General features: G+C 36.8%; 1 protein-coding gene across 1 annotated transcript in view; it reads left to right on the top strand.

Moving 5' to 3' along the window:
* Positions 1 to 26,062, top strand: part of RYR2 (ryanodine receptor 2) — a 547,432-nt gene that overhangs the window by 410,309 nt on the left and 111,061 nt on the right. The window contains exons 65-73 of the mRNA XM_021696142.1: positions 991 to 1,229; positions 2,915 to 2,996; positions 7,977 to 8,107; positions 11,149 to 11,469; positions 13,104 to 13,344; positions 14,003 to 14,090; positions 16,353 to 16,445; positions 23,415 to 23,585; positions 24,681 to 24,740. Of these exons, the coding sequence (XP_021551817.1) occupies positions 991 to 1,229; positions 2,915 to 2,996; positions 7,977 to 8,107; positions 11,149 to 11,469; positions 13,104 to 13,344; positions 14,003 to 14,090; positions 16,353 to 16,445; positions 23,415 to 23,585; positions 24,681 to 24,740 (1,426 nt within the window). The remainder of the gene's footprint in view (positions 1 to 990; positions 1,230 to 2,914; positions 2,997 to 7,976; positions 8,108 to 11,148; positions 11,470 to 13,103; positions 13,345 to 14,002; positions 14,091 to 16,352; positions 16,446 to 23,414; positions 23,586 to 24,680; positions 24,741 to 26,062) is intronic.

The raw sequence follows: 26,062 nt of genomic DNA, 5'->3' as shown, positions 1-26,062 counted from the left end.
TTGAATTGGGAATGTATCACGTGAAGTAGAAATGGTAAGCTCCAACTTGAGAAGTCTTAGTAGCTTCTGGGTGTGGTACCATTGTACTCTGCATTTGTAATACCATTTAGCTTTATAGGAACAGGGTTTTATTCTTATTTTACAGATGAGTAAAGTGAAGCTAAAGATTGCATAGTAAGTGTGGAAGTAGACCAATTTCCAAGTGTGTGTACTGCCCTCCTGGCAACATGACTGGAAATCCAATAGGTTGCCTAAATACAAAATCAGTGTATCTCACAGAGTTGATTCAGCCTTTAAGCCATACATGTATTTCATTTATTATCCAGGATAAATCTAAATAAAAGTTCCTAAATGTCTCCTACAGAGAATATGCCATGATGCTTTTTATTTATTTTCACGTTTAAAATTTTATGAGAGGTGTTTTATATAATAAATGAAAAAAAAATAGATGCTATTATACACCTTCATTTCCTAACTAGACTTGGTGGCATTAGAGGGTCACTTCTGTACAAAGTTCAGCCTTTGGAGGCTCATTTAGCTGATTGTTACACTTAAAGCACAAAACATCCATATCATTTGATGACTGGGTTGAGCTGGGATTAAATGTTTCTTTCCCATACAGTGCCTCAGGAAACATTCTGGTTGTGTTGGATTTGGGATTAACTCAACTGGCTCAAAGGCTGTGTTTTGTCAGAGTATAAAACAAACACTCTCAAAATTTGAAAATGCTGGTAGAAAATAGAAAGCATTAGTACCGCCTTTTGATCGGGGTCCGAAGTAAGTTGACTCTGAAGGCATTTAGGAAAGGTGATGCATTTACAGAGTGATACTGCTTGTAAGTTCAAGTACACTGAAAAAATTGGGAGTGAATTAAAAAGATTTAGTTGACTGAGTGGCTGTAATGGATAAATGGAGAGTAGAAGCATGTTTTATTTGTATTCCCATTTGCTCCTTTCGCAAGGTGTATGTTCTCCCTTCTTTCCTTCCTAGGACCGTAATGAAGACTGGCCTAGAGAGTGTTAAAAGCGCGCTCCGAGCTTTCCTGGACAACGCCGCGGAGGATCTGGAGAAGACCATGGAGAATCTCAAGCAGGGCCAGTTCACCCACACCCGAAACCAACCCAGAGGTGTCACTCAGATTATCAATTACACCACAGTGGCTCTGTTGCCGATGCTATCATCATTATTTGAGCATATTGGCCAGCATCAGTTCGGAGAAGATCTAATATGTATGTGAATCTATTACTTAGAGTTTCATTATCTAATAGTACAATGAGAAATTATAAAAGCTCCATCTGGTTGCTCAAACACTGCCTACTTGTTAAACTGCGCTTCCCCCCCCCCCCCCCAACATTAGGTTGACATTTGAGTTACAGAAACCATTCTTAAAGAGATAGATCCCTGAGTCACATGGCTTCACAGAAGGGACCAGGAAGGTGGTGGCTGTGGGCACTCACTGCCATCTTGTTGAAGTGCGGGTTCCCCAAATTTTACTATTTCTGTGTTCTCTCTTTCCATGGAATTTTTCCTGTGCAGTTTGAGCATGGGACATGCAATGTTAAATGTTTCTGAATTATATCTGAGTCAGTGCTGATTGTTTGTACAAGCTGTGTAACCAACAAATATGAGACTGCAGAGACAAAGTCTGTGTCTAAATCATGGGTCTACTAGGGTGGCTCACATATTTTTTGTTTATAGGTTTCAGTCTATTTTCATGGGGGATTTAATCAGCTGGTTTTGCCTGGAATTCCATAATTATTAAAAATATCCACTTGGGGCACCTGGGTGGCTCAGTCGTTAAGCGTCTGCCTTCGGCTCAGGTCATGATCCTAGGGTCCTGGGATGGAGCCCCGCATCGGGGCTCAGCAGAGAGCCTGCTTCTCCCTCTCCCACTCCCCCTGCTTGTGTTCCTTCTCTCGCTGTGTCTTCTCTGTCAAATAAATAAATAAAATCTTAAAAAAAAAAAAATCCACAGGTTGCTCAACCCAATGTGGAAATACAAATAGTATCAGACCTGTCCCAGTTTCCTGCTGATATGAACATGAAAGGAGATGTGTGTCCCTGTTAAACAGTCAAGTGGGTCTTGACTGCAGACATACCTCTCACACCCTCAACCTTATAGGTCTCCCAGGTGAAGCAGCACTCTGGGTGAAAACCACTGCATTACTCAGTGGGTAACACAACCGCTACTCGCCAAACATTTCCTTGAACCATTGTAGGAACATTGCTTACAGTGTAGTGTAGACATGGAAACAGGTCTGGATGTAATCTTTTTGGAGAATGATTTCTCCATTCCTATCATGGTAGATTCTCCAGGAAATGGTAGAAGAATTAGAATTAGAAATCCAAGGTTCTTAGATTTTTTTTTTTTTTTTTTTTGCCTCTTAAACGTGTCTTATTGGATCACAGATCATCTATAAGGTTTTATTTTATTTTATTTTCTGGCTTCACTATAGGATTGACTTACTTATGGTTTGAATGTCAGGTCAGAAATTAACTCACTGCCTCCTCCAGCATTGTCATTACTGTTCACTTAGGTGTTAAAATAAAAGACCCAGTCTTTATGTACCTTCAGAACAGGAGACAAAAATCTGTCCTCCCAGATAGTCTTGTGCTTAATTGTATTCTGGAAGAAATCCTTTTTTCTTCCATCTAGAGAAAAACTATAAAAAAAAAAATGCTCCTGAGAATGTTCTAAATAAGTTATAGTACATTTCAGCTCCTTAAAGAAAAGAATTATATTTGTGAAATAGTTTTTATATTTCATTTTACCTACTTGTTCTAATTTTTCTTCTTTTTAAATGTAAAAATATTAGTATGCCCTCAGTATAGAATTTTGGTTTCAGCCTAAACTTTCTTAGGACAACATATAAATAAAAAGTGTTTTTGTTCTTGTTTTTTTGTTTTTCCTTAGTGGAAGATGTACAGGTGTCGTGTTATAGAATTCTGACTAGCTTATATGCTTTGGGAACCAGCAAAAGTATTTATGTGGAAAGGTAAGATTTTAAAAGTTTAACTGTATTAACAGCTGTTTCAAGTGTTATAACTATTTATTTCAAGTCTTTGCTTTATCAGTTTTTCCTTAGTTATAAACTAAACAACCAGATTAACATATTGAATTCCTTGGGAGTAATTGAACAATCTTTAAGTTAAATTTGAATTGATATAATAAGAGTCAATTAAATTATGTAGAAAAAAAGGTAAAGCAGTAATGGTAACGATCATATTTAATGTAAAGATTAAAGAGAGTGTTTACAAGTTTTATGAAGGAATTTGCTGGAACAGTTTCTCATTATATATCTGAAAAGGAAAATAAGCATAAATATTGGCAGTTATTAGGATGAGCTTTATTTTTGCAGGTTCTTACATTCAAGAGGAGGAGATTATCAGGTGATATGGACAGGTCAAGATAAAGACTCCCTACTGCATTTAAAATAAGAGGTCACTGGAAATCAGTATAAGATTTCTGTGAAAAAGAGAAGAGAAAAAGAGGGCAGTTTTTTTAAAAGGCTAAAGAAAATGACATTCAGAGAGAAGACTGATAAATAAATGAAAGGATATTCTGATGGAATAATATTGAAAAGATGTAAATTCTCCCCAAATTAATCTATAGTTAATTACAATAAAATTTGAAGTAGAAATTTGCTTTTTATTGAACTTGACAAAATAATTTGGAATTTCATTTGAAAGAATAACTCATGAGACTAGCCAATAAAATTTTGAGATGAAAAAAGTAATGGAAGGATACTCAGTGGCCTACCAAATATTAAAACTTATAAAGTATCAATAATTAAAATAGGGTGGCAAGTGGATAGAGATAGGACAGTAAATCAATGTAAAAGGATAATTGGATTCACGCTGCATGTTTTTTACCTGCATTTTTTTTTTTTTGGATAGATTTATTTATTTTTGAGAGAAAGAGCGCTTGAGGGGTGGGGGGAGAGGCATAGGGAGAAGGGGAGAGAATCTTAAGCAGATTCCATGCTGAGTGTGGAGCCTGATGCAGGGCTTAATCCCATGAACCTGAGATAGTGACCTGAGCTGAAATCAAGAGTTGGACGCTTAACTGACTGCGCCACCCAGGCACCCCTTATCTACATTTTCAGTTAATCTCTATTTTCATATGATTTTTATGGCTTCAAAATATTTTATACTAAGGAAGTTTTATAATTTATAGAAATGTTACTTTATTTTTTGTTTGTAGGCTGTTTTTTCATTTCCGTAAATGCTAAATCTATGTTCACAGTTTTCTGCATATATTTATTTTTTTTTTATTTTAGCTGTATTCTTAGAATTTAGAAATGTAGGTTAAAGAGACATATATTATGTCTCTTTATATATATATATAATATATATATATTATGATACACATCTCACTGTCTTTTCAGAAAATTGTTTCAGTTGACATTGTCAAGTTTTACAAGAGGATCCTTATTTCCTCACATTTTCCTCATTTCTGATTATTATTCTTTTTTCTATTTAAAAATATAGTAGTTAAAAATGGGATTCCATTTTTCTTTTCAAATGCATTTCCCTAGTTCCTGGTTCCTAGCCATTTTTTTGTGTGTGTTTTCTTTGCCATTTTATTTCTTTATTTTTTGAATTGCCTTTTATATCTGTTGTACATTTTTCTCTTAATGTGTTGGTGATTAATGAATTTTATTAAAACTATTACCCTCTTGCCTATTATTTCTACCATCTTTGTGACTTTGAGCGTTTTCATAACTTTGTAGTGATTATCTATAAATCTATGTACAGATAATGTTTTGTGACATGGGAATTTTGATTTTTATTTGACCTGTCAATTATTTCATGGGTTTTTATTCCCCCTTAGTTTAATATTTTTAGACAGGTTATACCGTACTCATAACAGCTAGAAATTCAAATATTTATTCTCTTAGGTTTTTCATTCTTTCAGTTCAAATTTAGCTTTTTAATCCATTGCTCATTCAATAAATATAAATGCCAGGATCTGTGATACAGCAGTAAGCAAGATGGATGCCTAGTCTCAAAGAGCTTATACCTAATGGGGAAAAAGAAAAAAAAAAAACCCACAACAAATAAAGTGGAAAATGTAATACTGCCAGGTTATTGTGTGTGAATAAGCACACAATAAAGAGAATGACATGGGGTACTCAAGACTGTATGTTTGAGAACATGATTTTTTAAGCTCAGAACTTTCCTCCATTCAACAGAAAGCAGGTAGTAGATAAATCAGGTATAGATCAGTCTGTGTTGGATGGCTTCCGTTTTCTCTATGAGGTGTGCCTCAGCCAAGTGATGGTTGAGAAAGGAAATGTAAGAAGTTCGAGGAGAGTGAAGTGAAGTGATCCTCTCTGGAGTAAGAAGGGAACTTACTAGAAATGAATCTGAATTTCATATTTCTCTTTAGTGTTACGTAGAATTCATATTAAATGTTTAAAATCATCCACCACATGAAAGTACTGATTTTTAATTGAAATGTAGTTGGCATACAATGTCACATTAGTTTCAGGTGTACAGCATAGTGATTGGGCTTTTCTATACATTACTCTGTGTTCGCTGCCATAAATGTAGTTACACATATCACCATGCAACATTATTGTAGTATTATTTATTGACTGTATTCCATATGCTGCACTTTTCATCTCTGTGACGTATTTTATTTTATTCTTTTTAAAGATTTATTTATTTTAGAGAGAGTGAGTGCAATGAGTTGGGGGCAGTTAGGGGCAGAGGGAGAGAATCCTCAAGCAGACTCCCCACTGAGCATGAATCCCTACCTGGGGCTCAATCCCACAATCCTGAGATCATGACCTGAGCCAAAATTAAGAGTTGGATGCTTAACTGACCAAGCCACCCAGGTGCCCCTCTGTGACTTATTTTATATCTAGAAGTTTGTGCCTCTTAATCCTCATTACCTATTTCACTTGTCCCCCTAACTCCCTCCCCAAGTAGTGATTTATCAAATATTTCTTTTATCTGCTGATTTAAAATAAAAGCGTCATCATATTCTGAGGTAATGTATTTACTAGATCATATTTCTAGAATCTCTGTTCTGTTCTGTTATTTGATTTTTTAAATGATTAGATCATTACCATGTAGCCTGAATTGTTAGTAGTGTGTAATACATTTTAGAATCTGGCAGTCCAAACTCTCTCATTACCTTAGCAGTACTGTTGCTGTTTCTTTTCTTACCTCTGGGTTTTGTGGTTTTTTGTTTTTTTTTGATAAAATTTGGGATCCTTTTGTTAGGTTCTAATTGTTTGCAATTATAAAGTCATTTGGGGAGATTATAAAAATGAAAATCAAAAGATGAGTGAAAGATATTTTGAAAAAAATGAAAAAGTGACACCATAACTGAGAAAAATGTAGATATTGGGGCTCCTGGGTGGCTCAGTCAGTTAAGCATCTGGCTCTTGATTTTCAGCTCAGGTCATGATCTCAGGGCCCGAGAAGGGCTTTGTACTCAGGAGAGTCTGCTTGAGATTCTCTCTCTCCCTCTGACTCTCCCCCAAATTGTGCTCTCGCAGTCTTTCTTTCTCTCTCTCTCAATAAATAAATAAAATCTTTAAAAAAAAGAAAAATGCAGATATTTTAATAAGACTCATCTAAAAAAATTGCTATTTCCAGAATACCAACACAAATGATCAGAGTTGGTCTGGGAATTACTAATTGAATTGAAAATTTGAAGCAAATTATTAAATAGGTCACATGAATTATTAATGAAATAAAAGGACTTATCTAGTCAGATGTAAGGAAATAAATTACTTTGGGGTCATACAGGAAACATTTTAGGCTATTAAATTCTTGAATAAATATATTCCCATTATTTTCAAACATTTATTGAACTCATTATATGTGCCAGAATTTTTGCAATTCTGCATCCCTATTTTTAGGTGAGGAAAGCAAAACATATAAAGAGTGAGTAATTTTCCTGTAGTGACACAAATATTAGGAATAAGTTTGGGACTCAGGTCTATCTGAATCAAAGCCTGTACCCTTTGTAATTTCTTGATATCCTAAATTATTTTTAACAATGAAATGCTAATCAATGTTTGAATTAAACTCTGTGTTATTGAATGTCATTCTATGAAGGGATATTTTCTCCTAGCTGACTAAATGTCTAATCATTTTTAATTAAAATATTAGACAGTGAGGCATTGTTAATTTTAAGTAATCATATTTTTCAGTTAGAAATTTAGAACTACCTAACTGAATTATGTAATCTTTTCTTAGATACATTTTGTTGACTTTGAAAATAAAACATTTGTATACAATAATTTAAGGAGGTCATAATATGCTGAAATAACTCTCATATTGTTCTACATTTAATAATGTGCCAGTGAATCCTTGGATGCCATAGGTAACTGAGGGCGAGAGAGAATTTTTGTCAGTGCAGGGGGAGCTTTGGGTCATACCCTGCCCTGAATCAACTGATCAGAGAATGATTCCTTAAGCTTCTTCCTTCCCTTAAAAATGATAAATCATTTTTGAGTGTTATTAATAGTTTTTGGCATTTATTATATCTTAATATTTCTTAGCTGCCCAGAAATTACTTCTATATAGTAAATTGTGTTAGTCTATTGGTGTCAGTACTTTATTTTTTAAATGTTTATCAATGCATTTATTCACCTAGCAAGAATTCTTCATCGGGTCACTATGTTTAAAAAAGGAAGATGTAAAGAAAGAAAGCAAAGCAAAAGAAGTGTCCAAACTTGTGTGTGTGTTGGGGGGGGGGGGGGGGGTTTTGAGGGGTTTTTTTTTATTTTTGTCTTTTTTTTTACAAATAATTTTTCTTTTTTTTTTTTTTATTGGCGGGGACTTTGCTATTGAAAGCGTGTGATGTCTTGCGATATAGAAATTGGATTTTGGAGTTAATTTTATTAGTAGCACTAGTATTATACCTCTTGTGGGTTAAACTGGTCAATTGTAGTATAACTTCTTCAGCCATTTACTTGGAAGACATAAAAAACATAAATATTTTCCACTTGTAGGCAACGTTCTGCATTAGGAGAATGTCTTGCGGCTTTTGCTGGTGCCTTTCCTGTAGCATTTTTGGAAACTCATCTTGACAAACATAACATTTACTCTATCTACAATACTAAGTCCTCAAGAGAAAGAGCAGGTAACACAGAAGCATGTTCAGTATTTGAGATATGAAGTTGAAACTTAATGACATTCGTTGTATTTTCTTACAGTGATTTTTTTTAATGGACCATTTCAGTTTGTTATCTCCAATGATATTGGTTCTTAAATGTTATTATTTGGATCTTTTTGGAATGTTACATACTATTCCCTTAGGGTCTGTAAAAGAAAATTTGTTTAATTTCTTCTAAGTTAATGAATCACAGACAAATTAACACTGTTAAGAATAAGACAAAATAATGGGCAGAAATGGAAAAAAGTAGGTCAATCTGATTTCTGATTCAGTTATCTCCTATAGGTAGTCAGCAAGTGTGTGGTGTTCTTATTTGTTACATTTATGGATTTGTACCCTTTGGGTTCTTTTGTTCACCAGATACATCCATCTTATTGGGACAGTTTTATTCCATGTGATTTTTTCTAATAGTGTAGTCCAATTATTAACATTTAGAAAACTTATAAATCTGAGACACAATCAGTGACTTAAATTTGAACCTGACCTTATCATGCATATGTTTAAGATTTTTATGTCTGTATGTATACTAGGCATCTATAAATATAGTATACCTCATGTTGCTTAGTAGGTCGTCTGAGTAGGTAGGCTCATTTTTTCCACTCTCCCAGTTAAAAAGCTCTTAGAGCCATTGGTGATGATTTCAAGGATTAGTCTATAAGAACCTATTAGAATTATTTACTAGGATTGAATTGACTTGGATAAGAAATAGTTAATATAGCAGAAAGAAGTTATTTCTCTAACGAGCCATTTAAAGCAAACCAAACAGAGTTCTCAAGGCCTGAACGTACACAGATGTCCTCTAGTATCACTCTTTTGTTTGAATTCCTCAAAGTCTGATACAGTACAATGTATTTTATTTGCTCTCCAGTAGCCCTAAAGAGTTCTCAAAACTTGGGCAAGAACTGTTTGCTGTTCACAAATGTATACCTCTCTGTTAATGAGATTATTTCTCTGTAACTAACTCATGTTTTTAGGGGAGCTGCTGGTTATACTGATTTTATAATGCCTTTTACCAAGTAAGGAATCTTTTAAAAACTTGAGTAATCATTATTTAATTTGCCTATTTTATAATTCTAATTTCATATAACAGGAAGTTAAAGAAAAATACGTTGAATGTGATTTAGCAATATTTTCTGCATAAATTCCACAATATATTTGTAAATAGTAAAACGTGGTTGAGTTCGAGCTATTAATCGTCTGTGTAAACCCGCCTTATTAAGTTGTCTTATTTAGGATTTTTGATTGATGAATACTTCTGCTATGAGTCCAGAATGAGGCAGATTTGTTATTCATTACAGATAAGAAAATGCACAGGGCAGATAATTCACCTGCTTTTGTTTCTGTAACACATCCTTTGCATAACAAAGTAAAGGAATTGCAGTGAATGATTCGTTTTCATTCATGTTTTAGTCATTGGACAAGTAATTATGATGTATACTGGGGTGGATGGGGGAGATTTGACACAAGAATGAGCAAGACTGGATTCTTTCTCTCAGGGAATTCTTAGCTGCAGTAGGAGAGGGACTGAGAGACATACGTGATAGAATTCAGAATAAAGAACACAAAGGACACCAAAATGCAGTTTTAGCTAAGGACCCCAGGAAAGACTTCACTGATTTGATTCAAGAGGAATCTTGAAATTAGGAACACTGAAACTGTGGTGTATCTGGAGAAACTTCAAGCCCTTGAGGGGTTTAAAGTTCAGAGAGGAGGAAAGGATGGAAAACCAAGTAAAGTAGGCTTTCTGTGTCAGGGGAGGAGTTGAACACCATACCAACACAAACAGGATCCTTCCACCGGCTTTAAGAAGAGGAGAAACATGAGTAGGTCAGCATTGTAGAAATCCATCATGACAGAAATTGGGAAGATGAATGGATGTGAGTCACCAGTTCAGAGAATGGTTGTGGTAATTCAGAAGAGAGGAGATTGAGGAAGGCCCCTTGGATGGAGGATATCATGGTTGTGAGAGATCCTGGAGTTCCCATCCTGTTGTGTGGGAAACACGGGGGCATTACAGCCTGGAAATTTCTTCTCCGTTTCTAGTCCGAGAGACTGGATAATGTTGTCTTCGCCAAGACATGTTCATGGGGTGGGTGGGAGAGGAAAGGTCAAGTTTAAATTTAGATCCGTTGTTATTTTAAGTTGCTTTTGAGACATTCAGTATTACACGCAAAAGTTTTAAGAAATCTGGCTCTGAGAGTTATTAGCTTATAGCAGAAGCCCATAGGAATGGCCACAATTACCCAGGCGAACATAGAAGGGAAAAAGAAAGGAGAATTTAGGGTAAATCCCTAAAAAAACCCACAACATTTATAAGTTCATCAAGGAGCAAACAGCCAGGAAAGGAGCCTGACAGAATTCAGGAGGGAGTCAGGAAGACCAAATGCATTGAAGTTAAGGAAAAGGGAATTCCATCAGTGATGGGAAAGCCCCTATATCAGTTAGTGGGGTAAGGGTTTCAGTAAGTGTGAAACAGGGAAATCATCAAGTGTGGTAGGCGGAGGCCTTCATTTCTGGAAAGCTAATTAATCCAGGGGAGATTGGAAGCATAGCTACAGGCTACCGGGGAGGAGATGCTACAGAACAAGGGGCTCAAGAGGCCGAGCAAGGCTCCTGCAGTGGGGCAGGCTCCACCTTGAGAACACAGGCCCAACCATGAACAGGGACCTCAGCTCCTTGCGCTGAAAATGGGGAACAGACGTGGGAGGATGGACCCTACAGAAGGCTTGTAGACAGAGACATTGGATATTCTGGTTTTCTCTGAAGTAGAAGAAATGGTCGTTCTGTGATCTTAAGGGAGTGGTGGTAGGATAGGAACTTGGGAAAACGAGAGAAAATTTGATAGCTGCCGTGAGTAAAGAGAGAGGAGCCAGTCGAAGGCATGCCTGGTCTTGCTGGGTTTTGAAGCCCAGCATGAAGTGGTTGCTTGTGCCTTCTGGAAATCTGGCTGTCACTATCAGTCTGCTCTTTCACTGAACACAGTTCATTTTTTATGTGTGTTTCTTTAGCTCTCAATTTGCCAACTAATGTGGAAGATGTTTGCCCAAATATACCGTCTTTGGAGAAACTCATGGAAGAAATTGTGGAATTAGCCGAGTCTGGCATTCGCTACACACAAATACCACATGTGATGGAAGTCATACTGCCCATGCTTTGCAGCTACATGTCCCGTTGGTGGGAGCATGGACCTGAAAACAATCCGGAAAGGGCTGAAATGTGCTGCACAGCACTGAACTCTGAGCACATGAACACACTCCTGGGGAATATATTGAAAATCATATATAATAACTTGGGAATTGATGAGGGCGCCTGGATGAAGAGGTTAGCAGGTAAGAATTGGAAAGGAATGTGCTACCTGAATTTATTTTATTTCCAAAAGGATTTGAAATCAGAAGACTAGGGGCGCCTGGCTGGCTCATTCAGTAGAACATGCACCTCTTGATCTTGGGGTCATGAGTTTGAGCCCCACGTTGGGGGTGGAGATTACCTAAATAAACAAACTTTAAAAAAATGAAATACAGAAGACTAGAACTTTCCTATCTTAGTCTTTATCAATATTTTCTTCTGTTGTCAAAAATACTAAAAATATTATTATTTCTGTCATGCTGTTCTTTAAAAAAATGTAGATTTAATCAGGCATCAGGTAACTTGCCATATCGTTACAACTTTTGTTGTTGTTATTACAACTTTAAGCAAGCGAACATTTTCCTGATTGAACAGTCTCTGTAAGAGTAATCAGTAAATGCCGGGTGAAAACTAATGATTCTGTAGACAGATAGAAAAATAAAACTGGATTTTGAAACAACCCCCTTTTAACAATTCATCTTTTTAGGAGTGGGGGAAGAAAATCAAAGCATGCAGTCAAAAATTTACATTTGTTTATCATTGCACTATTTACATTGGATAATGGGAAGTCATTTCTTTTTATTTTTTTTAAAGATTTTATTTTTTTTTAAAGATTTTATTTATTATTTGAGAGAGAGAGCACAAGTGGGGAGAGGGAGAAGCAGACTCTGCTTCGAGCAGGGAGCCCAACAGGGGCTCCATTCCAGGACTCCGAGATCACGACCTGAGCCAAAGGCAGATGCTTCACCGACTGAGCCACCCAGGCATTTCAAGGATGAAAAGAAGGGAGACAAACCATGAGAGACTATGGACTCTGAGAAACAAACTGAGGGTTCTAGAGGGGAGGAGGGTGGGGGGATGGGTTAGCCTGGTGATGGGTATTAAGGAGGGCACATACTGCATGGAGCACTGGGTGTTATATGCAAACAATGAATCATGGAACACTACATCAAAAACTAATGGTGATTCACATAATAAAATTTAAAAAAAGGGTTTTTAAAGAATTAAATTCAGAAAGAAAAAGACAGAAAGAAAATTATTCATTTACTTAAACTCCAAAGTAATACACTGATGTCTTACTAATTTGGGTAGGGTGTTTTCTCTTTTATACATTTATTATTAGTAAATGAAAGCAACAGTGTCCCATGCAATGTAATTCTCCCATTGGGACAAGGATGGGGAAGCAGAAGTAATACAACTGGATGTACTCTCATAATTATTCAGTGGCGCATATTCCTTGTAAAGAAAAGGCCAGAGGAACCTTTTCCATTTGGGGATTTTTTTTCTTCTTTTTGTGAGAATAATTGATTTCTGAAGTGAATGAACGTGTTTCATTCCTATTTTTTTTTTCCTATTCCAAATTAGCTGCCAATTCAAAACAAAAAACAAGAAAGCACATCAAATTCAATTCAGTAATCATTTTTGAACAGCAACTGTGCAATTAGGTTCGGGACTGGAAAAATGGTTGAGGCATGGGCTGAATCCTGAAAGAAGCCACGTGCTGGGGCGGGGTGGCGGGGGAGTGCGTAAATCATGCAATTACAATTGTAATTATAATCTATCTTCATTTTAACGAATGTTGATGCAGGGCAGAATATTAATGTCTGTCTTCAAACAGTTTTCTCCCAGCCCATTATAAATAAAGTGAAACCTCAGCTCCTGAAAACTCATTTCTTGCCATTAATGGAGAAACTCAAGAAAAAAGCAGCGATGGTGGTGTCTGAGGAGGACCATCTGAAGGCCGAGGCCAGGGGGGATATGTCTGAGGCGGAACTTCTCATTCTGGATGAGTTCACCACACTGGCCAGAGATCTCTATGCCTTCTACCCACTCTTGATTAGATTTGTGGACTACAACAGGTACAGTGTTCAAAAGCAATGAATTTCTCTGATTCAATCATGTCCTTGCTGGGTTCATATGTCCCAGTGGAATTTCTTCATTGACTACGTGATGAGCTTGTCCATGATTGTGACATAACCAAATGTTTATAGACAGGGTCATTTTCACCAAGCATCTCAGAATTACAGTGGGAAATCATATTCTGGAGCAGGCTGCCTTTTGCAGGTTAAAGTTAGCAGTTTGACAGTTACAATGTTTAAACTGGTTTTTTTTGTTGTTTTTTGTTTTTTTTTTTAAGATTTCACCTATTTATTTGAGACAGAATGAGAGAGAGAGAGAGCACATGAGAGGGGGGAGGGTCAGAGGGAGAAGCAGGCTCCCTGCCGAGCAGGGAGCCCAATGCGGGACTCGATCCAGGGACTCGGTCCAGGGACTCCAGGATCATGACCTGAGCCGAAGGCAGTCGCTTAACCAACTGAGCCACCCAGGCGCCCCCAATGTTTAAACTGTTTTAAATGTTAAACAAATGGACTCTGAAGCCACTTTGTGAGCTCTGTGGGCACAGGCTCGCCCTTAGTTGACTTGGTTTCAAATTTACCATTGAGTGGGTGATTTAAAAAACAAAAAATGAACTCAAAGGAATAACTAAGAAACCACTTCATTTATTATGTGATCTAGGGCAAAGTGGCTAAAAGAGCCTAACGCGGAAGCAGAGGACCTTTTCCGCATGGTGGCCGAAGTGTTTATCTACTGGTCGAAATCCCATGTAAGTAGGAAAATATCGACAGGGATTCCTGTTTGGTTTAGGTTAAGGGCTTTCAAGTTTTTAACCAATTTTCCAGTCCCCTTAGTAAATAACCTTTAATAATGTTTCTCGAGCTTGCTTCCTAGGTATCCCTTAACTGGTGTGGAGAGAGAACAGATTCCCTTAGGTAGTTTGGGGCAATGTTAAATCTTCTTTTGAGTTTGGGAAAAATCACAGGGGTTTTTAGTTGCACTCCATAAATGGTGGGGTTTTTTCTATTTGCCCCTAAATTTTAGGATAACATGGACATAGAGATGTGGCCTTTTATCCTACAGGCTTCCCTCTGTGTAGAGGTTTTGCTAAGCCCGCCCGGGGGGGCCCTCATGACTAGTTTGAGAAATGCTGAGATAGACTTGTTTTTCAAGCACAAGATAACACTTGTTTACTTGTAAAGGTACTACTTCTTTAAATTTGCTCCAGCAGCACACACCTTTGTTTCTACAGGAGTTTAGTTTTGCTCACATTAGAATAAAATATAGCTCCTTCTAGGAATTCTGTTGATAGAACTTGTAACTACATCTTTAGTGAATTTTCACTATTTTGTATGTCACAAGTAGAACTCTGTATTTTTAAATTGGGAAAGGATTTTAATAATAAGAACTTGATATAGTATTCTATAATTATTTCCAATAACTAGCGACTATGGGTAAGTAAGCATTTATTGTTGCCCCAAATTATTTCAAAAGCTTAGAATTTTTGTGTCAGTTATAATTCTTGATGGCACTTAGCAAATGGGAGACTCCAAGAAAATAAAAATAAAACCTCAACCTCAGCTTCATTATTTGAGGTGACTTCCCAATTTATTTTATCAGATGGTTATACAAATTCTTTTATTTTAGAAACGTCATATATTTTAAAAAATAAAATTTTCCTACCTAATGTTTAGGGTAATAAATATTATTTATTGCCTACTTCTGAGGAATCTGTCAAACTTGATACCAAAATGTATATAAAATACAATTACCCTGAAATAATAGGTGGAATAATGTTTTTTTTAATATATGCACTTATATCTTCACATTGACTTTCCTTTTCTATGATGTCTAAAATTTTTTTAGATCCTTTATGTTCCTCTAGATAAAAGCAAATGATTTCTGAGCCTGTGTAACTCATGTTGAAAAGGGTGCATTAGATCATTCAGGGTGCTTCTGAAGGAATATTTGAAATCCAGAGCCCAGGAGTAAATCGAGAAAAGTAAAAACTGCATATTTTTCCTTGAAGGACTGAGAATCTTCAACTTCATCAGTCACCAAAATACCAAAAAAGCTTCTTCAAATATATATGCAAGTCAAAATTTTGGAACAAGTATTTGGAGTATTTATCACAGTCAGTAGATTTTTAGATGAATGTCTAATGATAATTTCAGGAGTAAGAAAAAATCTGAATATGTACTTTTGAATCTCATGGGTATATTTAAAACCCAAATCTGTTAGTATGTGTCCTATATATTCTTCCCCAGATATTTAAAGGTGAAACTCTATGAGCAACCATATTATTATAAATGGTAAGATCAGAATGTTAGTGTGAGCTGAATGAAAGTCAAGGCTTAGTCCTTTCATTGTCCTTCACACAAAACCTTTTATTACTCATCAGTTATTAACATATTTGGATCCTTACTAGGAAATCATTTTATTTGGGTTTTGCTCATCCGAAAGAGGAAGGCATATGCTTAGATCATTAACTTCTCTTTTAAAACTCTGATGATCTCGCTTTTATTTTGTTTGCCTTCTTTACTATCACTGCTCAAATACTTGGCTTTGCCCGTGTTCTTATGTTCCTGAGTTAAAAGTGAATAAAATAATGTTATGAGAAAGTAGATAAAATATCTGACAGACTGGAAAGTTACATCATAGATGTGTGTGCCCTGTTTTTCTCCCAAGAAGCAGTATATGCCTTTCACCAGCTAAATTGGGATTTGAATAGTCACTCCACCCTTTGGTAGATGTGTGACATTTGTATTTAAATATTCTGGATCTTAGTTTTCCCACCTTTGAAGCATACATATTTATATCTAGTTCCCAGAATTGTTGCCCCCAGCCAAGCACCCTCATTGGATATTTAAAAAAAATATTTGCTCCCCTTTCTTGGTAAGTCTTATATATCAAATTACTACTTATTTTTGTATAAACTTTTGGGTCCTGTGTAACTTCTAATTACATGGGCTTCTTATCCATGTTATATATCAGTTATATTTTAACTGAAATTTTCTTTGCAAATTCTCAGAATTTCAAGAGGGAAGAGCAGAACTTCGTGGTACAGAATGAAATCAACAATATGTCTTTCCTTATCACTGACACCAAGTCAAAGATGTCAAAGGTATTACTAAAATCTGTTGCCCAGTTCTAGAAAATTTTTGAATGTAACTTTCATTGTTGATTTTTTCTACATATTTTGGAAGGTGTACAACTGAGATTTTAGAGATTTTGTAATGCTTACTGATTAAATGCATACACGCATACACAAGGTTTTAAGGGTATGCAGGATTTGTTTTAAGTAGGTACGGTAAGACACACAGACACAGAAATGACTTCCATGAAGGAAGAAGGTTTTACTCGCAGTTCCCTAGAAACTGAAGGCATGGCATATGGTGGGGGCATGTGGCAAAGCATTATTGTCAGTCTTGTGGCAGAGGGAACAAGGGGGAAGAGGTGGGCAGGAAACTTCATTGAGGTTTTTGTGGGAAGGGGCAGGCAAAGCAGGGTAAGCAGGTTTAGGATTGACCAGTTCGAGTAATTTCAGTGGACTCTGGGGTGTAGGGAGCATCCCTAGTTGTCTGGTACCTAGCCCTGGGGCGATTAAGGCAGGTGGATCGAGACCCAGGAAAAGACGTAATTGGGGAATATGAGAGTCTGGGTTGGTTGGTTTGTATATGAAAAGCATGCTTGCAGGAAAGTAATTTATTATCTGTAGGAAATGATCAGTATTAGGAGGGACAGTCAAAGATCAGCAAGACCCCAAGATGTCAAAGAATCAGAGTAAAAAGACATACTTTACACACACACACACACACACACACAATTGCCAGTCAGTGTAATATACATATAATTAGTCAACACCGCCAATTTATCAAGATTAAATATATGTGCATTTACATGTGCCAAGTATGTAAACATCAAAATAATTAGCTGCACTGTTTAAGAACCACATGTATGAATTCCAGGTTCTCACATAGGAGATGGGATGTATGGCTCTAGATTTTTGTTTTCTCTGTCACTCATGTTGGGGAGGGGAGGAACTTTCAAAACACTTTAAAATTCATGCCTTTATTGTTCAAATTACCACTAAATAAGAAAATGAATATATTACATGGGGTAACACAGAAAGTATGCTGCCAAATGGCCAAAGATGCAGAATAGGGTGAGTCTGGCCAAGGAAATCAGTCTCTACCCTCTCTGTCAATGATGGAAGAGAGTTTCAGTGGGAGGGACACCTACTGCATGACCCAAGAATGACTGGTACCTGTCACCTGCTTTTTTGGTGGCCATTAGGATAGTTGACTCGCATCACTCAATGCTCCTGTTCTTTTTTAGAGTTTTAAATGCCATGTATTTGACACTATTACACATGAACTAAAAGCTAAGCCTTGCTGAAGGTTTGCATACCTAGAACATCTGTCCAACTGAGAGACTATTTATGTGCCTGTGCTCTGGAAACACATAAAAGATGAGAACTTTGCTCTCCTCTGGGCTGCCGATAAGCCTGAAGAGTGAGCTGTTGCTGTCCTGAGATGCTGTGCATGTCTCATGGATGTTTTGAACTGAAAACTGTTAGTGAATATTTCTGCTTTGACAGCATGTTGTCAACTTAGGGCCCTGTTATCAAAGGCATAGAGAGAGGGCAAAAGGGGGTCATTGTTTCCTTTGGGTCGATGATGGTGGTTCTGGTCTATCATGAAACTCAATGATAAATGAAAAGTCTTTAAAGCAGAGGTCTGCCTGTTCTTACAGACATCCTCTTCCCTCTTTTTCCTCATTATAGTCCACTGTGCATCCTGGAAGCCAGAACGGGGGCATCTGTACAGATTGACTCAGAGTAACATTTACTCCTATTTGCAGGGAGAAAATGCAAAGTAATGGATTGAAGCATCTTAATATCCGCCCCCCCCCAACCCCGCCTCCACACGAACTAAATTTTCTCAAACCTTTCCATCTCTTTACCATACAACTGCTGACACTCTGAGACAGGATACATAGCAAATAACAGCAACATTGACAAAGTACTTTATTTATTTATTTATTTATTTATTTATTTATTTATTTATTTATTTAAGATTTTATTCATTTGAGAGAGAGAGAGAGAACATGAGCAGGGCGAGAGGGAGAGGGAGAAACAGACTTCCCGCTGAGCAGGGAGCCCACCTTGGGGCTCAATCCCAGGCCCCTGAGATCATGACCTGAGTTGAAGACAGACTCTGTACCAACTGAGACACCCAGGTGCCCTTGACGAAGTTTTTAGAAATCAGTGATCATGCTTTCCTTCCTTGTTTTTAAGATTTGTTGTTGATTTTGTTTGCACATGTGCTTGAAATTTTATATCGCATAAGTACCATGAACTTTTTTCCTAGAAGTAATGTTTCTAGTTTAAATAATGGAGTCCAATTCACTAATATGCTGTATTGTTTCACCAAAGGAATCATGATGTCCTTGTGTTTCAGCATTTGGACAGATTTGAGAGTAACTGTGTTGACCAAAGTAGCATCATAACTATACTTTCATCAGTGCCGTTGAGGTGCTTTGCTAAGCCCAGATGGCATGAAGGACCCAGAAGTGGGATGTAGTAGGGGATGAGTAACATCTTTCCCAAAAGTCTGTCTTGTTCAGATCTAGTGCCAAGAATGGATAACAGGAGGGCAGCCATAGGTCTGACATCTGAAGCTGAAATGGACAGGGAGGTGTTTCCCCCCATGCGATGCTGAGAACAGAATGATGCAGAAGGCTTCGGGGATTGCTCTGACAAAGCCTCAAACTGTCTGCCCAAGACATCACCATGACCGATCGATCCATCCCCCAGGGTCCAGAAGAAAAAAGGAACTCTTTTGAATGGAGATTCAGACCCAAACGTAAACCACAGAACAAATTGTCATGTATCAGTCTTCAGTCAGGCATCCAAGCAGGGACTTGATAAGATAGAAAATAGATGACTCTAGGTAAAAGATGGACATAGACAGCTGAAGCCAGCAGACCAATTCGGAATATGGTAATCTGGGATTGGGAACCTCATTTTGACTTAATATGTACGTAGCCCATAAGGCAGAGAGAGGCCAGTGCATTTGAAATTGGCCATAATGCTCTTCAGAGAGGGTGACCACGCATGTGGGGTGTGGCAGCCCAGCTGTGTCTTTGTCCGAAGTGTGGGGAATGGTGCTGCTGACTACTGCAAGGGGCTATTAGTGTACTTCCCCCGGTTGTTAACATGTAGGGTGGTGAGTGCCCTCCCTCCAAGGAAGCCATTCCCTCCTGTCCCCTGCTCTTGCTCTGAGCCCTTCCTTCGAGCAGGGCCCTGGGCCCTTTGTGTGCAACCCCACTGTGACTTCTTTTAGACCAAACATTCTACAAAGGCAGGGAACATGTTTTATTGACTTGGTAACTCTAAAGCTCAATGCAGCGCTTGGTGCATCACGGCTACTTAATTAGTATGGATAAATCAAATGAAAATTTGAATTTAAAGAGTTTGAAATTTGGTCCTTAACCTGGGCATTTGTGTGTGTCTTACTTTACTATTGTTGAATAGTAAACACTATTGAATGTTGAATTGGTGCAAAATATATAATGTTGCATCATTATATGGCTAGCATTATTGAAGTTCTTAATTTCATAACTTGTTTTAAAAACATATACAGGTAGCATCTGTTACAAATTCTGTTTGTCGATGTGAGAAAAAAAATAGTGGGTTTTGCCTATTGCATTATAGAATTATATCCTATTTTCGGGGCGCCTGGGTGGCTCAGTCGTTAAGCATCTGCCTTCGGCTCAGGTCATGATCCCAGGGTCCTGGGATCGAGCCCTGCATTGGGCTCCCTGCTCTGCGGGGAGCCTGCTTCTCCCTCTCCCACTCCCTCTGCTTGTGTTCCCTCTCTCGCTGTGTCTCTCTCTGACAAATAAATAAAATCTTAAAAAAAAAAAAAAGAATTATATCCTATTTTGTTTTAAGATTTCAGTTCCTGTTGAAATGTAGCAACTGGCCTTAGTTGTTTAAAAGTCACTATTTTCCCCAGCTTTATTAAAATACAACTGGCATATAATATTATGTAATGTAAGGTGAACAAATCAACAGCATATTGATTTGATACACCTCTGTATTGCGACTTGATTATCAGCATAGCATTAGTTAATACCCACAAAATGTCAAATAATTACCATGTTTTTTTGTGGTGAGGACACTTAAGATCTAATCTCTTGACAACTTTCAAGTAGATAACATAGGATCATTAACTATAATCACTCTGCTGTACCTTAGATCCCCAGAACTTATTTATCTTATAACTGGAGGTGTGTACCCTTTGATCAGCATCTCCCCATTCCCTGCCCCGCCCCCTAACTTCCCAGCCCCTGGGAACCACCACTCTGCTCTCTGTTTTCCTCAGTTTGGCTTTTTTAGATTCTACATATATGTGATATCATATGGTATTTGTCTTTCTCTGTCTAACTTATTCATTTAGCACAATGCCCTCAGGATTCACCCATGTTGTTGCAGTGGCAGGATTTCTTTCTTTCTCGTAGTTGAATAACACCCCACTCTGTGTATATATCCATGCACGAACTCATAGGTTGTTTCCAGATCTTGGCTATTGTGAATAATGCTGCAGTGAACAGGAGAGTGCAGATATCTCTTTGAGACCCTGTTTTCATTCCCTTTGGGTGAATATCTGGCAGTGTAGTTGCTGGATCATATCTTCCTATTTTTAATTTTTTGAGGAACCTTCCTACTGTTTCCCACAGTGCCTGCACCCGTTTGCATTCCCACCAACAGCGCACAAGGGCTCCCTTTCCCCCACATCACCGCCAGCATTTATTATCTCTTGTCTTTTTGATCATTAGGCTCACTTTTATAATTAATATGTCTAAAATATTTTTTAAAACCATTAATAAATATCTGTGTTTTGTTTTGCTTTGGTAGGCTGTTTCAGTGTAGGAGTATTAGAAATGCTTCCCTTTTTTCCTGATCTCTATTAAATTTTAGATTATTTTAGGTGAGATTGCTAGAGCTATTTTTGTGTGTGTGAGAGCGAGAGAGAGACAGAGAGAGACTGATTGATGACAGAGGTCAGTTTATCCTACTTTCCTCTCTAAGTATGCCCATATATTGACCAAGCTATTCATCTCTGATTCAAATGTTAGGAATTGGTCAAAAGTGAAATATCATGCAAATTCAGTAGCTTTAGCAGTTCTTCTCAAATTACTGAGCAGCTCCTACGGGCAAGGCAAAATGCTTGGTTCTGAGTAGATGGAAAGGAACAGAACAAATTTGGCCACTGTCCTAATGGAGCTCTATAGTCTGTGGAGGAAAAAGGTGCCAATCAAAGAAAAAAACCCAACTGACATAGATGTACATGAGGATACTTGATTGTTTGTAGATTTAACTTCTTTATACTAGAAGTGGATTCTATCACCCGTAAGTGTTCAAAGATATAGCAACCACTCTTTTCGGTTTATAGATTTCCTGTTGCATATGATGCAAGATTACTGTTTGAGCATAAGTAGGAATTTATTGATCTGGTGTTTCTCAAAATTGAGCAATTTAAAGTTGCCCTTAGTGTTGATTTTAATTATTTTTATTATATGGTCACTTAAATATTTATAAATATCAAACCAGGTAAAAGCTCCCTGTGCTTATACAATCATAAACCCAAAAGAACTTTACAAGTTAAAATCAAAGAAAACCGCAACACCAACAAAATGTAGACATTAACGTATTGTAGGACATTGTTTTGCTGAAGCGAAATTACCAGAATTGGATAGAAATATGTTTGTGTAATTTGTATCAATTTGTTTAATTTTTAGGATGTCGGTTCCTTATTTGGGTAATTATTTTTATCACTATGGTTGCATTTCCTTATAGCAAAGAGCTCATTTAAAACCACTGATCCATTTTTTTATGGGTTAATCAATTTAATAGTACAAATAATTATTCATTGTTTTTTTTCTCCTAAACTTACTGAAATTAATCTCTTACAAATTGGTAAAGGGCAGGATCTATGCAATAAGTACATCTCTTTGGAAAGTTAATATAATTTCATTGCTATAGTTAAGATATTATAGGTTTGATATATCAATATATAATATATATCATAGTAAATACATTATATAATATTAATATATAAGCTACCATTACTTTATGATGACAATTATTTTACTACTTAATATGAAAAAATTCAACATGTTGTGATAGATTTTGTCTCTTTGTGGGGAAAGCAAATCATTTGTATGTTAAATTCTCTTCTATTTTTTTTTAACAGTAGGCCAAAACTATTACAGTATGTTATTATCCTGAAAATATCTTCCATGTGTGATTTATTGCTACAAAGAAATTTAACATGCACAAAGAAGTGGATATGGGACAATTATTTTAATTTTGATGTTCGAGTATACCCTCTTAATAGAATAATACTCATTACCCAGTGAAAATTAGACCCTGCATTTAAAGTGACCCTGAGGCACAGACATAAAATTTAACAAAAATCACAAAAGAACCCTGATGTAGCATGGCAGTATTCAGATGTAAACAGGTCATCCAGAGATAATCCTGAATATGTATGTTACACCAATTAGTATATTACATCTGTTTCCACTAGAGAGGGGTTAATGCCCCAGGGAGACAAGTCTGCAGATTACATAAAAGGCTAATATATTTTCTAATAGTTTTATATGTATCATGTGCATGTGTGTGAGAGAAAGAGAGTTCACATTTGAAAGCAAGCATCTGTCAAAACAAAAATAAACCATATATTCTTACATTTTTCCTCATAAGCAGTGAAAACTATAAAACATACTATATCTGAAATTCCCATGGATTTTTCATATATCCGTCTGCTCCTCTAAAATCACAATGTGCATTCTCCTTTTGAAAGTGTGTAAAAAGCACACCAGTGAATGGTAATGAGCTGGGAAGCTGAAAGTAGGACTTGGAAATTAGCAAGAGATGCTAAGAAGGAAAGAGGAAAAGGATTCTCAAAAATAGGGCCCAACTGAAAATAAGGAAGATGGAACCACAGACAAGTTAGGAGAGGTTCATAGTTCTGAACTTGAGAAAAGCAGTCACAAATTCTAACACAGCTTTGTTCCGTAGGCAGCTGTCTCTGATCAGGAAAGGAAGAAAATGAAGCGCAAAGGAGATCGATATTCCATGCAGACTTCTCTTATTGTGGCAGCTCTGAAGCGATTGCTGCCCATTGGATTGAATATCTGTGCCCCTGGGGACCAGGAGCTCATTGCTCTGGCCAAAAACCGATTCAGTATGGTAAGTTTCCTGTGCACACCGGTAATGACAATCACTTGTCCTCCCAACTCTCAAATGTGTAGTCTCCTTCTGCTCACTGCTCTGTGTCAATACTTCATTGGCATTAAATGTTCCGTTGAGCAGTTTCTCTCTGTAAACTCTACCATTCAGATACAAAGACTGCCTATTTTTGGGGGGGGTTGTTTTTCTTTCTAAATTATGTTAATCACCTTCAGAGACTACTCAGGAACCATAGGGAAAAGATGCAAACAAGTTCGTGGTAGTGAAAAAAAAATGGATTCCATATGAACTCCTATATAAAATTTGTTATGAGACGTCTCTTCAAATTTTTGAGGGGTAATTTTTCACTGTTAGAAGAATCATCTGCTGTGCTGATGGTGGCTGGATAAGGTGTTGACTTTTAAATCAGCAGCTCTTCTCCTTTGCAAGCTTTGAAATTTAAGTTTTCCAGATCTCTTTATGGCCCCTGTGTTTTCTCTTCATGGCTACGCAGATGCAATTTTACAAAAATATACATTGGGATTACTATTTTATATTTAGGGAAATTGGAGCGCATATTCTTCCTCTGCCTGTTCCCACACTGAATGAAGCACCTTTCTGTGTATCCAGAGTTTAACACTGTGAGATAATTAAGGGGATGTTGTAGCAGAGTGGACTGCATGGATGCAGTTCTGCTAACGTTTGTTCTAGTATTTGATTCTCAGGATATGCTCCTTGTTATTACTGGAGCATGGGGGATATCATTAAGTGCCAAAATTACTTGGTGGAGATTTCAGAGAATAATGGAGACATACTTCTGTTTGAACCCAAGGGAACATGGTTCTCCCACTTCCTGTGAACTGGAAATTCTGTTCCATTGAGTCTTAACGGCACTTACTGTAGAAATAAAGTAGGTTGTTATCTTGTTTCTAGTCACAGCAGTATCAAGAAATTATCTGAAAAAGCACCCCCCCAAATTTGTGACATGTATTTAAATCCTGTAAATATGTTTATTTTGACATCTACTATTTCAAAAGCAGTTAGATTTATTTCTATTGACTTGTGACAGTTGATGCATTGTAAGACTTCTTTTAGGTAACATTTATTTCTTGACAGAAAGACACTGAGGATGAAGTACGAGATATAATCCGCAGTAATATTCATTTACAAGGCAAGGTAAGCCAGATTTAACCACATTTAGTATTTATGAATTAGTTAATCTCTCTTTGAATAGTACTACATATAATGTTACTTCAGCAGTTAAGAAAGTAGAAATATAATACTTTAATCAGTCTTTATTCTACTTGCAAACCTTTTGGTATTAAAGACTCTCAAGATAACAAATGATGGATTTTTAAAGTAGATCATCAAAGAATCTCAGACTTTGAAGAAAATCTGTCATGATTTGAAATAAAGGTTGGAAATTTCCTTCGCTAGCTGTGTTTGAGGACTTTTGGGGACATGGAGACAGGTGTCCATAAGAATTTAAACTTTTACATCTAGTGACCAGAAATTAAATATGTGTATTTAAGAGTCATTAATACATAGGAGGTATTAAGAATTGCCATAATAGGAATAAATGAATTTACCTAGGGAGGTGAAGGAAAACATGAATGGAAATCATGAGAACAGCTACTTATTAATGTTGGGTAAAAAAAAAAAAAAATTGCTAGAAGTACGTTTTGTAGTCCAGTAAGCATTTACTATTATTTGGAATTTTTTTCATACTAGGAGATAAATTGTTCATATGTTTATGGAACCTCCTATGTAGTGTATGAAATCTAGCAGCTTATTATTTTGATTCAGTGTATTTGCTTCCATTCTGGTGTCCCTTCTGGAGAATTTTCTAAATTATGAAAATGTCCAAATGTCAAAAAGTAGTGACTACAATATAGTGTTTGCTTTTCTGGGTATTAAAATGTTTCTTTCCAAGATCAAAACCATATTCTTTTTCTTTTAACACTTAGGACTACAATATGATAAAGGTGAGATGTACCTTTGCAATATTCACAAGAAACAAATATTGATTAAAACAAATTTCATGGGCACTTTGATGTGTATGTACCCAGTCATACATTTAGTTATAAACTTGTCTAGAACAGGAGATGAATTCCTATTAGAGCTTGATCCCTTTTCAGATAGCAAAAAGATTGTGAACATTTTAAAATGTACTAATAGATCTTCCAACTAAACCTCAAGTGGAGGGTTTATGCTACATATATGGGTATTTATGGAGATCATGTAGTCCTTGAAAGGGTCTCCCAGGGGACTCAAGACCGCACTTTGAGAACCATGGTCTAGGACAACCACTACCAAGTAGAGTCAGGAGATGTTTAGTACCTCTTAAGGAAGGTTCTGTGCTTCTCTCGGGAAATAATCAAATGAAAAAGGTTGTCTTGAAGAAGCAGAAGGAAATTCTTTTTTTTTTTTTTTCTAAGGTTTTATTTATTTATTTGACAGAGAGAAACACAGCTAGAGAGGGAACACAAGCAGGGGGA

Source organism: Neomonachus schauinslandi, chromosome 6, assembly GCF_002201575.2.
Source record: "Neomonachus schauinslandi chromosome 6, ASM220157v2, whole genome shotgun sequence".
NCBI classification, from domain to species: domain Eukaryota; kingdom Metazoa; phylum Chordata; class Mammalia; order Carnivora; family Phocidae; genus Neomonachus; species Neomonachus schauinslandi.
The sequence above is the reverse complement of the archived record's forward strand: the minus strand, read 5'-3'. Positions and strand labels throughout refer to the sequence as shown.